We start from the raw sequence: 13,957 nt of genomic DNA on the forward strand, positions 1-13,957 counted from the left end.
CATATGACCTAAACCCTAAGCCAAACTCGGTCCTACCAATTCTTTCTATCCGGCGCCACCGAGTTTCACTTGTCATAAGCCACTGCCAAACCCTAGCAATTCGGTTCTACCGATAGGGATCTCGGTCTCAGCGAGATGGGATTGCAAACTCTCTGTTTCCCTTTCGTAACTTTTCGGTCTCACCGAAAGAGCGAATCGGTCCCACCGAGATTGCAATGTAAACTCTTTGTTTCCCTTTTGTAACTTTTCGGTCTCACTGAAAGAGCAAATCGGTCCCACCGAGTTTGCCTGACCAACTCTCTGGTTAGCTTATTACCAAACTCGGTCTCACCGAGTTTGTGTAATCGGTCTCACCGAGATTACGTTATGCCCAAACCCTAACCATATCGGTCCTACCGAGTTGCATGTCAGTCCCACCGAAAATCTCTAATGGTCACTAGGTTTACCTTTTCGGTCCGACCGAGTTTGTTGATTCGGTCCCACCGAGATTGGAAAACTGTGTGTAACGGTTGGATTTTGTGTGGAGGCTATATATACCCCTCCACCTCCTCTTCATTCGTGGAGAGAGCCATCAGAACACATACACAATTCCAACTCATATGTTCTGAGAGAGAACCACCTACTCATGTGTTGAGACCAAGATATTCCATTCCTACCATATGAATCTTGATCTCTAGCCTTCCCCAAGTTGCTTTCCACTCAAATCTTCTTTCCACAAAATCCAAATCCTATGAGAGAGAGTTGAGTGTTGGGGAGACTATCATTTGAAGCACAAGAGCAAGGAGTTCATCATCAACACACCATTTGTTACTTCTTGGAGAGTGGTGTCTCCTAGATTGGCTAGGTGTCACTTGGGAGCCTCCGATAAGATTGTGGAGTTGAACCAAGGAGTTTGTAAGGGCAAGGAGATTGCCTACTTCGTGAAGATCTACCGCTAGTGAGGCAAGTCCTTCGTGGGCGATGGCCATGGTGGGATAGACAAGGTTGCTTCTTCGTGGACCCTTCGTGGGTGGTTGCTTCTTCGTGGACCCTTCGTGGGTGGAGCCCTCCGTGGACTCGCGCAACCATTACCCTTCGTGGGTGGAGCCCTCAGTGGACTCGCGCAACCGTTACCCTTCGTGGGTTGAAGTCTCCATCAACGTGGATGTAGGATAGCACCACCTATCCGAACCACGGGAAAAACATCCGTGTCTCCAATTGCGTTTGAATTCTCCAAACCCTTCCCTTTACATTCTTGCAAGTTGCATGCTTTACTTTCCGCTGCCAATATACTCTTTGCATGCTTGCTTGAATTGTGTGATGATTGCTTGACTTGTCCTACAATAGCTAAAATCTGCCAAGAACTAAAATTGGGAAAAGGTTAAGTTTTTATTTGGTCAAGTAGTCTAATCACCCTCCCTCTAGACATACTTTCGATCCTACAAAGGGGCAACAACTTGTTGAGATGGAATAAATGTTACTAGTAAATATGGCAAAATCAAAGTTAATGCCAACAAGTTTCTTGTCAAAAAATTCACATCAAAGGGATGCATGTTGCGTGGTTATAGAGGTTATAGTGGCAATACACATGAGTGGCTCCATTCTCAATGCTAAAATGCATTCAGTTGATAAGGATTCCCCAAAAGTCGGGGCAATATGTGAAATTACATCAGTATACTTGCAAACATAGACAGATCACACACATTGTAATTTTGCTAATGGAGAGACCAAGAAAGTCAAAGTGTGACTGGGATATGGAGGATACTTCTTCCCAGAAACCATATGGTAGGTACTAGACACAATAAATAAATGAAAAAAATAGAAGCTACTATTCAACAAAAAAAATCTCGGCCTAACTTCTGTGATAACAAGTTCAGTTTGAATGTGAAATTTTAGCCGACAACAGTAAGAAACATTAATATGAACAGCTGAGGAACATATCCCTCCAGAAATATCATCAAATAAGATTACTAAAATGATTATCGCAGTTACAGTTATGTCACTTGGTCTGCCCTACCTGAAGTCATTATCTGAGGCTACAAGGAGATGGTTGCAGGAGGCACTTACATAAAGACAATGTCTTCCCTCCGACCAACACGGAATCCGCTGCCTTCAATCCGTCCTCGTTTTGCCATTGTACTTCCTACCATGCACCGATTATCCATGACAGGCTGACAAGCGACGAATCAGCTGGAGCACCACATAGAAGTACATCTGATTCATCAGGAAGCTACTTTTCTGTTTGAGAAAACCATGTGATAAACTCATAAACATGTTAACTCACTTGTACTGCTGCTCACACATAGGACATGATAACTATCACAATAAACCTCCAAAACTAGCAACAACTTTGTCCAGCGTCTATTGCCAAAATCGAAGCTTCTCTTCTAGATCGTGCAATAAATGCAACTAAAATATAAAGAGTAATTTGCGTTGATTGAAGTGCACACGTACCATAGTATAAAATCCATTGCAGCCTCCTGCTCCACTTGTGCCGCTATCTATAAATCGAATAAACCTCCTAGTAAGCAATTCAACAAGCACGGCATGAGCACAAAACAAAAATGATTATATAGTTCAGTAATTCTACGAATTAATCAAATAGTGGAATCCTAATCATATTTTTTAAATACAAATAGATCAAACAAATAAGGACATTGCTGGAGTTATAGGAGGTTAAAAAAGAAATGATAGGATGAGAAATCAGGGCTCACCTGAAGCAACAGAGGTGAAAGCTGCAGACCAAGAAAGGATGCCCCTGCCTCTCCCGGCAAGGAGCATGCCTTCGTGAGGCGCCGACCTCAAATCTGTCGCTGGAATCTCCTGCCTTTGTTGGTTAGCCATCTAAGTACAAATTCCCAAAAAAATATAGTCATATAAAGGAGATTACTTTCCGATAGTCACAGGCAAAATACAGCCATGACACACCCATTATACGTGTGCATCCACCTGTCGGAGTGATAATCACTAAAAGGAAGTAGGAAATAACCAAATAGTTGTATTACTGCTAAAAGGTGAATATAGTTAATTAGGCTTCTGTAACCAATCGCAAGAAACAAATATGTGTGCACCATGTTGCTGATTCGCGGACTAAAAAGCGTACATGATCAATACCAGTACAAAAATAAATATGCAAACAAACTAATCTGCAAAAATGGGAGTCAAATTAAGATGCAATTGATGGGAAGACCACAGGGATATTTGTGGAGATGGATAATTGGCTCTTGTAGGTATTCTATCAAACAGGTTGTGAGCAAACCAGTCTGCTACAGATTCAAATAAATTATGGTGGAGGGAGCAGATGTGCTAGATTGATTTCTATAAGTATGCAATGATGAGTGATGGCGGGGCTATCTCACCTCCGAAAAGGGATGTGAATCCCGACTTGCCTGGCTCCAAATTAGCTTCGTACTAAATCCCTGATTTGTTGGAACTACGAAAGACATTAGTTCCGAATTACAATCAGATAGCTGCATAGCCCAGCTAGCTAGACTAGGAGGTATGCCTGCTCATACTATCTTCAAGTGAAGCTAGTTTCGTGGTGCACATGACTATCTCCTGAAGCGGATGATGCAACCAACTTCGCACTAATAAACTGAAGAACAATAAAACCACGCTCCTAACCAATTGGAGTACAAATGGTTCTTGTTTTGCCTCAGGCCACCCGAGCAACTCATCTATAGCCTATTTGGCAATAATGGGAAGAGGGATATGACTTTAGAGGAGGGAATCAGTAGTGTATTGGGCAAGGAATTAGTTTTTACTCCCAATCCTTTGCTTGGTTTCTTTTGGGAATTACTACCAGCAAGTGAAGGATAAGGATTTCGTCACTTTTTTTGATTATTAGTGGGCCAGAACAACAACTGAATTGCGAAATTGACCAGTAGTATGTTTGTTCCGCATCAAGCAGCGATACGGATAAACTAGCTGTCGGATCAAGTATATCGTGTGCAATGAAGTGTTGCCTGCATGCGTCTGATTTATTGTTATATGTGTTTGCTCCTGAAGAGATAGTCCAAGATCTGAGGCAACACTTATAAGGCTACGGCCATCGGCCGGCAACATCGAGGCAATAAAGTGAGGCTACCGAAGCATATCCAGCCATGGATGCCAGCCTGTGGGATCTTGATCTACACAGGTAGTCAAGCATAATAAAGCAATCGATGGTGAAGTTGTAGTGAGAATCAATCATAGCTCCCGTAAAATAGAATCAAATTGAAAGGGCTGGATCCTGAAGCAAAATCATATGGGGGCATCTACCAAAAAGCGACGAAGTACCTCTTCACGCAGCAGCCACGACGCGCTGCCCGCCCGACCATAACCAGCTCGTCGGCTAGACGAGGACGCCTCCAACCCCTGAGTCGCAGACTGCGCCCGACTGTGGTCAGGTGCTCGTTGCTGGCGAGGCGTCGTCCCACCACACCGGGCTTGAGAGAATGGCGCTGGAGTCCGAGCTCCCGCCGGGCCCACTCGTATCGCTGCCGGACGACGGCCGCCGCTCGCCTAGCCCCAGACCGCTCGCCGCCGCTGTTCGTCCCTGGGATCTTTTTTTTTGTTGATTCGGCTGGTAGTGGGCATGATCCAAACCGCACGACCAAGCAAAAAAAAGCAAAAGGAGGAACCGTCATAAAGAAAAAGTAAAATTACACCACCCCACGGTGCGACGAAGGAATCGGCTATCCAGCTCGATCGACCAACCAGGGTGAAGAATTACTTATTCTTCACCCTGCGTTATTAAAAGAATTTATATATATATATATATATATACATATATATATATAGGGTCGCGCTATTCGTCACCCTGGGTGAGGAATAAGCTACACACACCACGCCACAACCATCATAAGAGACAAAAGCTGTCTGAGGTAAAATTACACCACCCCACAACCACCGTAAGAAACAAAAGTTGTCTGAGGTAAAATTATATTCGAGTGGGTGCCACATCCACCATAGAAACAAAACGCTTGTGAGGCAAAATTACGACACGGAGCCGAGTAACCTGTCCTTCTCGCAAGGCGGGTGCGATGTAAAGTTAAGGTGAGGATGGTCAAAGAAGGTAAGTTTCAGATAATTGTTTGGGAACCTGACTCCTAATTCTGTTAAAGAACTGGCAGGACAACTTATATCGGCGTCATATGCTGCAATTGTCGGTGAAATCAAGGAGATTAATATTATCTTTCCAGTTATTGGTACGAAAGCAAATACAGTTGTGCACATGTGTACAAAAATTGTTGTTCGTGCGAGTAGATGGAGCTGGTGGCTGAGCTCCGCCCCTGATTTCCAATATACTACCCCTGCAACAAAAGTATACTTTTGAGGAATGAAATAATTCCTAAGGTTATAGGGTTTCTTTTTTGAGAATTAAGATTCTATAGGAATGTGTCCGGAGGCTGTCAGGTAATGATATTGCCCGCCAAGTATGCAGATACACAATGTCAATTTCTGAACACAAATTACCTAGGGCATCATGCAAAATACTGATGGTTGGGGTAAAACATATGGACAAGGCCGTATAATTACAGAAACAAACTGACTTGATATGTTACATTGTGCTGTATGCACTGAAACATCAGGTCTTGCTAAAACGACCTCAAAATGGATGATGCCTAGCATCTTGAAGTCTTCCTGGAACCTCCCTTGCAGCTACACATTGTTCAGACTCCATAAAATCGTCATGATGAATAAAGTCTAGAAAACTACAGAGACAAAACTGCGCTTATCTCATCCTTTGCTCGCATGCAGGATCATGAACTTTAGGATAAGCAACCTAACAATTAATTGGAACTCTTAGTCAAAGCCAATGGGTTAATCTCAGGCAGACCGCACTTCAAAGAAGCTTGCAAGATTGAACTGCTGAAGCTTAATGACAGATTTTACAACTATAAACTGTAGTCGGAAAAACATTAAAACATGGATATATTCTTACCAACAACCCAGTGAATGAGACATGATGGTCCGAGATAAATAGAGCAATGCTCTTTGCTAGAGAAAAGCACGCATGCAGATTTTTTCTTATAACATGTATACATAAAGAGAATTAAATTAGATGATAAAATAAATAGAGGAATGCTCTTCCCTGAGGAAAACAGACACATGCATATTTTTACTTATACATAGCATATACATACAGAGAATTAAACTAGATGGTAACAGAAATTGCACAAGCATCAGTCAGAATTTACCTTTTCATATAGGAGTTTATGATATTTGAAGTTCAAAGTGTCTGGCTACTGTGCTCCCATTTTATGTCTACATCTTTTTCATCTGAATTGCTATGTGTAGTTGGCATACTGTTAATTTACTGATCTGGATCTAACGCCAGGCATATTTGGGGTATGTGCCTAAAAGTGTCTACATTTTATCTCTTCTGTTATGCTTGCATAATGTAAAAATGGATCAAGGAATTTGTAGATTCAGAGCGCTCACCAATACTCCTGCAATCTCTTTAGTGGGTTTCTTTGTCTGGGTCACTATCTACTTATGCTTGTTACGCTACCTGTTGCTAGATGGATGGATACATTATTAAATAGGTTGATGCTTTATTCCACATCTATGTCTAAAGGAACTGACATTTTGAATCATTGCTGACAATCTAGTAAATCACAGGAGAAGGACCATTAAATTACTCCATGCGCTGAGCTGAAACATATTGGCATATCACTAAGGAAAAGAAAGAAACTACAAAATTGACTAATTTGCAGAATGATAGAATTACACGCATAGTGCTTTATTTCCAGATATACCATTTCCAAAGACCAAATAGAGCTGAAATTATATTAGTGGCCCAGGTAAATAAAATAGGGGCGTCGTAGGTGCTTGTTACCATTAACTACAGCTGAGATTAAAATAAGGGCCCAAGTAAAAAAAATACAGAGGCATCGTATCGTAGGTACTTGTTAGTATACCATAAACTATGCTGAAATCATAGTAGGGGGCTAGGGGCATGGTAGGTACTTCTCAGTATACTATTTTCTCTTCCTGAATGCAAGTAGCATTTTCAAAACATTTTGAAACTAGTTACTGCAAACTAAAGTTGAGTTATTAAAAAAATGACACCTGAGTGATCCACGGACAGGTATATGAACTACAATGAGAAAAGATTTAAAATAAGCATGACTGGATGCTTTCAACTCCGAGAATCTAATTAATTACTGCACTGGCATTCGGGATATAAGTCTTAACACCTTCAGAGGATAGAAACAATACTCACAATATTTGCATAAAGTCTGAAGAAGTGTTGAACTATTAGGGGAAGGGAATGTATTTTTTTTCTTTTGTTGCATGATTTCTTTTAGTCCATAGGTTTGCTGATGTGACGGTGAAATCTAGCAGAAAAGTGAGGATGAACTGCGTACAGAATAAGGGCTTCTTTTTGTCGGACAGAATGAGGGCTCTTGTTAGGGCCGAACCCCAAATTTTGCCCTTGAGATCAAAACCTGAGGAGCAGCTTCTTGGGCAACCCGGGATCCTTTCTTGGCCTTCGTCCTCTTTCTTTGCCCCGCTCCTAAACAATCAAGAACCCTAACCCTAAAAATTCAGAAATTGATGGATGAGGAAACGACAGGAAAAGGAAGAGGGAGTTCTTACCGGCGAGAAGACCGACGAAGGTGCGGATGGACGCAGGAGAAGGCAGTTGTCGCCGCCCGACCTCGCGTCGGATCTTTGCACTGTCCACTTCGCCTCCTGCAAGCATGAGAGAGGGAATGGGGGAGTACACCACGCGCCAGGGTGGAGACTAGCCCTCGCTTCCGGGTTGTCCCACCGGCACAGTCGCCGTCGCCGCCGCCGCCGCAATCGGAGGATGGACTAGGGAGAGAGAAACGGTGTCGAGCCGAGTGGGTTAGAAAAGATACAGGTACATGAACCTGTAACCTGGGCAGAGACCCCGTAATGGCGGGGTGGGCTACCTCCTAAACGACCAGTAAAGCACTCCCATCAACGTAAATTTACAAGTGTGAAACGTAATTTTATCGCGGTTGAGGTTTGCATGGATGCGCCAGGGTGAAGAATTACTTATTCTTCACCCAGGGTTATTAATAGAGTTTCTATATATGAAGGTGAATTTATCTTTTTTGTACAGGTCACAACTCAAGGTATTTCATCATGAATTTTTACACACATGTGAGTTACATCCTTACATACACACATATTTAAAAAAAATGAATCATAGAAGTTTGAATTTGATTTTTTCAAAAATAAAGGCCTTCATGGAGCTCGGCCTCCAAAACGCCTTTCTCCATAATATGAAACTATATTCCGTAATGAATCTAAAGATATTCATTTGGTATTATAAATGTTGATATTTTTTTATAAACTTGGTCAAAATAGAGATATTTTGACTTCAGGCAAAAATTATATGCAGACTAAAAAGAAATGAAGGGAGTAAATAAGATAATGAGGATGAACTTTTTAAATATGTACAAAGATTCTCTTGTTCGGTTCTATTGCTGGATGCACACGGGTAACGGACATGCATGTATGTTGTGCTGCTTAAGGCCAATTCCAACATACGGCCCTAAATGGACGTTCGTTATGTCCGGTCTTCATTTGTTTGGGGCAGAAAAATAGACACGGCCGTTTGTTTGTGGTCGTGCGGCCGTCGGTGCACCCAATCGACACGCTGCATCTCAAACCGTCCGTGTTTTTGAACTTTGATTTCGGCACAAAAAAACCCAAATAACTCTTGCAAATAATATAAAAATATTAATATTAATATTAAACATCCACACGTCCAGAATATCCAAGTCGAACACAGTTCTTAATTAAACTAAAACTTAAAAAATATATAATAAATTAGATAAAGGCCCATGCGGTGAGGCCACCGTCGTCGTCGCCGGTGAGGTCGAGGTACGGAGGTGGTTGCCAGAGATGGGCCGGCGGCCCCTGCCAGACCGGAGGCGCCTGCACCACCTCCTCCTATGGCTCCTGCTCCTGCTTTAGTGACCACGACAGCGTGGTTGACCATGGGCCAATACCCAACGAGTCGGCCATCTCTGACGTCGTGCATGACCATCTCCACCGCTGGCCCACCAGACGCGGGTTCCAGCGGCAATGGGTGGCTCCTCCACCACCTCTTCCCGCACCTCCTCCTCGATAGCCATGTCCAGCTCCGGGATGGCCATGTCACCGGCAGCAGAGAGGGCCAACTGGGTTTTCAAGCCCTCCCATTGCCGCTCGTCGTGGGTGATCATGGAGTCTTCCATGACCCGCCTCATGAGCTCGGCCTCCTCCTCTTCCTTGGTCATGGGAGGTGGCGGTGGCGGGACGGGGACGGAGATGGCGTTGGCGTGATGCCGCGCACACGCCTACGGCCGCAGTTTGGGGCGGTCTGTCAGCACGAGCAGGACGCGGGCAGCGCAGGCTCGTAGGACAACCGGCAAAAAAGGATTGCCGATGTAGTCGTGCTCGTCGTGGAGCCACATATCCCACAGCGGCGAATCAATGGCCTACCTGGGGTCGTAGAGCAGATCAGGTGGCAGATGGGCGTGGCGTCAGTCGATCTCGTCGCGGCGGGCACGGCCGCTCACCGGCAACGGTGGGATTGGCATGCGATCCACCAAAAGATGCTAGTTGTTGGGGAGGTGAACATCGCCCCACGGCAGTGGTATCGCCGTCTCCTAGTAGCGCCGGCAGACGTTGGCGTGGACGCACGACCTATTGCGCTGAGCGGCCGGCGGCTACGCAATCTCAAATGCAGGCAGAGCAAGTGGTGTGGGCGGCGCGAACCTGGTGGAGCGGTGACGACCAGAGGAGGAGCTGGCCTCATGGTCGTGTTTCCCCTTGCTGATCCAATGCCAGCCCATGGCGCCGGCCGGGAGGAGGATGAGTAGGATGCAACGGTGGCGGCTAGGATTTGCTCGTATCGGGGCTCGAGAAAGCAGGCCGGCTAGGAAGTGAAAGCTGTGAACTGGCCGGTCCACAGCTTCCACATTAAGAACGACTACGACCCACCAGCTAGATGGCTGATAGCCAGGACCTGCCGCACGTGCGCATTCATTTTGAACGGTGGAGGTAGGTGGACCGTCGCCACGCGTCTTCAAGGCAGACGACGAGTAAGCGCGTGTCCGTCCGTTTGACGTCTGCATGAACATAAACCGGATATAGATTTGCGTCAGAAATGGGACGGGATAGATGTCAAACGGATAAAAAAATTACAGTTACGGCCGCGCGTTGAGCCATGCCATCTCTTCATTTGGATTGAAACAAACAAACGCGGACTAAAATAGAGTCATGCGTTGGAATTGGCCTAATAATGTGAATGCGCCGCTATAGGCACATGCATGTCTTCGGCGGGTGGATAAGCAGCTACCCGTAGGACGGCTTCGAGATCTCTTCACTCTGCTAGTGGCATATTTTTCTATATCTACGTGCAAGCTGGGGCCTTGCCTTCATCAGCTGCAACTCACTCAGAATCCTCGAGCAAAATGATGGACTTCACGGCGCTCTCACCGCTACTCTTCCTCTTCTTCGTTCTGCTCATCCTCAAACTGGTCATCGACCACTACGCATCACCCACCCGCGGGCAGCGACTGCCACCCGGCCCATGGCAGCTGCCGCTCATCGGCAGCCTGCACCACCTCCTGCTGTCGCGCTCCGGGGACCTGCCCCACCGGGCCATGCGCGACCTCTCCCGTGCCCACGGCCCGCTCATGCTCCTCCGGCTCGGCGCCGTGCCCACGCTCGTCGTCTCCTCCGCCGAGGCCGCCAGGGAGGTCATGAAGACCCACGACGCTGCCTTCGCCAGCCGCCACCTCAGCGCCACGCTCGACATCATCAGCTGCGGTGGCAAGGGCATCCTCTTCTCCCACTACAACGACCGCTGGCGCGAGCTCCGCAGGATCTGCGTGCACGAGCTCTTCAGCCAGCGCCGCGTGCTCTCCTTCCGACCGGCACGGGAGGACGAGGTCGCCCGCCTCCTGCGCGCCGTCTCCGACGGGTGCCGTGATGGCCAAGCAGTCAACCTCAGCGAGAAGATGTGCCGCATGACCAACGACTCCGTGGTGCGCGCGGCCATCGGCGGTAGGTGCCACCACCGCGACGAGTTCTTGCACGAGCTAGACGAGGCCGTGCGGCTCACCGGCGGGATCAATCTCGCTGACCTGTACCCGTCGTCGCGGCTCGTGCGCCGGCTCAGCGTCGCCGCGCGGGACATGGTCAGGTGCCAGAGGAACATCTATCGCATCGTGCAGAGCATCATAAAAGAACGCGCCGGCATCCCAGCGGACGAGAGAGACGAGGACCTGCTCGGCGTCCTCCTCAGGCTGCAGAAGGACGGCGGCCTGCAGTTTGAACTCACCACCGAGATCATCAGCACCGTCATCTTCGTAAGATATTATCTACGATCATCATTCCTCTCGGCCATCTTATTTTTACACGGCTCTGAAAATTCTGAGCAGAATGGTAACTAACTGCAGGACATTTTCTCTGCCGGGAGCGAGACATCGTCGACGACGCTAGAATGGGCCATGTCGGAGCTCATGAGAAACCCACGAGTTCTCCACAAGGTGCAATCGGAGGTGAGAGAGGCCTTCAACGGGCAAGACAAGCTGACCGAGGACGACATCGTCAAGGTGAGGCTGGGCTACCTCCAGCTGGTGATCAAGGAGGCCCTGAGGCTGCACCCGCCGGCGGCGCTCCTGCTCCCACGCGAGTGCCGCGAGACGTGCCGGGTGATGGGCTACGACGTGCCCAAGGGCACCAAGGTGTTCGTCAACGTGTGGGCGATGGGGAGGGACGACAGGTACTGGGGCGACGCGGAGGCATTCAGGCCGGAGAGGTTCGAGAACAGCACCGTCGACTTCAAGGGCGCCGACTTCGAGTTCCTCCCCTTCGGAGCCGGCCGGAGGATGTGCCCCGGCATGTCGCTCGGGATGGCCAACATGGAGCTGGCGCTGGCTAGCCTCCTTTTCCACTTCGACTGGGAGCTGCCCTGTGGCGTCGGGGCCGAAGACATGACGGAGACCTTCGGCATCACGGTGAGAAGGAAGTCCAAGCTCTGGGTGCATGCGAAACCCCACGTTCCATGTGAGAATTGATTTGTTTGTTAGGAAAAATATGTACTCCCTCAGATCGGAGGTAGTAGCTGATTGGTACCCGTGGCCAATAGATTCGTGTTGCGGCCTTGCACGATTGAATACCCTGTGTAAATCTCGGTAGGCTGTTGTACTCATTTGTTTCTTTGTTCAAAGAGTTTTGATTGTATCGATGGAGAACTGTAGATGCCAAATGCATCCAATTCGGTAGCTATCACATGAACAACAATGGAGGGACGTGTGCTCGGGTGCAAGTGAAACTCTATGTCCCATGGGCAAGAGTATTCGCCAGCTAGAAAGCTTCTTGGCCACACAAGTTTCTATCTCGGTGTTGATAATTTATACTTTTTTCATCAGGGTTTATTTCTCCCTTTATATTTTATGTCAAATTTTGATCATAGGTTTGACTAGAAATATATATATATATGCTGTATGCCATAAAAAATTATAGTATTGTTGGATTCGTATTCTAGAGAACTTTTCAATGATACTAATTTTGTGCTATATAACTTATTTCCTAGTTAAATTTAAGGTCTGATGCTCAAAAAAAAGTTAAATTTAAGGTTAAAGTTTGACCCAAAATACATGATAGACTAATAAAACCAGACGAAGGAAGTAGCGTAGATATGCGTTAACTACTTACCATTAATTATGGAGGAATCTATCATTATTAAGAAGTTGCTCCCCACTACATCCTATTCTCTCACTATGCACACTGTCCACATCAGCAATGTGCCACATCATCTTCTGCATATAAATACTTGCCCCGGTTGATACCCCGTGAAGCCTCCTCAACGATCGCTATTCCTGGCGCTGCCGCCTGCACAGTTTTCTCGCTGCATGGGTTCCCGCGTTTAAGCCAACAACTGGGCAATTTTCACAAATGGGCTGCCTGATCCAAGTTAGTAGCTTGCTTTGTCGTTAGTGCCAGCCCATGTAATCACGCAGGCCTTAGCTAGCTTATTTCATCCAGGTGTTAGCCCATGTAAATAACTCCAGACTTCCAGTACTTCGCTCAGGCTTCATCTTCCTCGCTACAAGTCTTATGGCGTCGCTGTCTCTTCGCTCGCCGTCGCCACGACTCTTCAGTCTTCACTCATGGCCATGAAACGACAGCCAGAAATGCATGTTGAAACGGCAGGATTTATTGGCTTTCATTACCCTGCAAACGTACAAGGAAGTGCTAGATTTAACTAAGCGGTTCTTCTCCACGACAATTCCCATCTTCATGGCAAACTCTCTCTCTCTCTCTCTCTCTCTCTCTCTCTCTCTCTCTCTGCCTTCTCGACCAAATCTTACTCATGTGCCTCTCATTGCAGCAGTAGCCAGCCGATGCAGGTGCTCCACGATTCGGTGCAGGTTGACTACTGTGCCCGGACGGTCTCACTCTCACGTCCCCGAGTTCAAGACGGCGCCTATGATTCATTAAATGGATAAAAAGAGATGTATCTCAAACTAAAATACGTCTAGAAACATTCCCTTTTATTCATTTTGATGACAAGTATTTTCGGATGAAGGGAATAGGACAGAAGGATTCCAGGTGAGAGTCTCTTGCTGTTGATCGTGTCCGATATATCGTTGCCTTATCTCTTAGTGTAGTAGCGAGGGGGATTGACTGGTGGGTTTTTGATTGCGACGCTAACGAAAACATAACAAATTTGCATTTTGGTTTAGGGTAAAGAGCACCACTGACGAGGTATCAATTGAACATGTACCAGAAATTTACCATACACTATCTTAATTTGTTGCGTCTTTTGTCGGTTACGTCATTTGGTTACCTTGCTGAAGCCTTCTCTTTATAGGATTGGGAAAAAATTGATATCCCAAAAAGTACTTTGCTGGGTTTCATTGTTCGACTAGGTCGTGGCATCCACAGTTCCACACCCACATGGACCACGCCACCGCAGGAATAATTTCTGGTTTCTCTTCTTGATAGGTATGCTATA

The 13,957-nt window shown here is 46.6% G+C and overlaps 1 protein-coding gene and 1 long non-coding RNA gene across 3 annotated transcripts; one reads left to right on the forward strand and one right to left on the reverse strand.

Annotated features, from left to right (window-relative positions):
- Positions 1-2,064: 2,064 nt before the first annotated feature.
- On the reverse strand, positions 2,065-7,875 carry LOC125507889. Of its 2 annotated transcripts, none has more exons than XR_007283092.1 (5): positions 7,567-7,875; positions 4,258-7,500; positions 2,694-2,823; positions 2,434-2,480; positions 2,065-2,169 (listed from the first exon to the last, which is right to left on the reverse strand). It is a non-coding gene; the product is annotated as an uncharacterized LOC125507889 (long non-coding RNA). The 2 variants fall into 2 exon arrangements; XR_007283093.1 differs by having other exon boundaries at positions 3,339-7,500.
- Positions 7,876-10,352: 2,477 nt separating this feature from the next.
- LOC125555636 (zealexin A1 synthase-like) lies at positions 10,353-12,184 on the forward strand. Its single transcript, XM_048718524.1, has 2 exons — positions 10,353-11,303; positions 11,394-12,184. The coding sequence occupies exons 1-2, from the start codon at positions 10,404-10,406 to the stop codon at positions 12,012-12,014; spliced, it is 1,521 nt and encodes a 506-aa protein (XP_048574481.1). The 5' UTR covers positions 10,353-10,403; the 3' UTR covers positions 12,015-12,184.
- The last annotated feature ends 1,773 nt before the right edge of the window (positions 12,185-13,957 follow it).

Source organism: Triticum urartu, chromosome 5 (genome assembly GCF_003073215.2).
Source record: "Triticum urartu cultivar G1812 chromosome 5, Tu2.1, whole genome shotgun sequence".
Classification (NCBI taxonomy): Eukaryota; Viridiplantae; Streptophyta; class Magnoliopsida; order Poales; family Poaceae; genus Triticum; species Triticum urartu.

What these genes read in the sequence shown, in the direction of transcription:
- LOC125555636 (XM_048718524.1), top strand. Translation starts at nt 10,404, where the DNA reads ATGATGGACTTCACGGCGCTCTCACCGCTACTCTTCCTCTTCTTCGTT. An exon ending in TCATCAGCACCGTCATCTTC is followed by an intron (nt 11,304 to 11,393) that starts GTAAGATATTAT and finishes AACTAACTGCAG; the next exon opens with GACATTTTCTCTGCCGGGAG.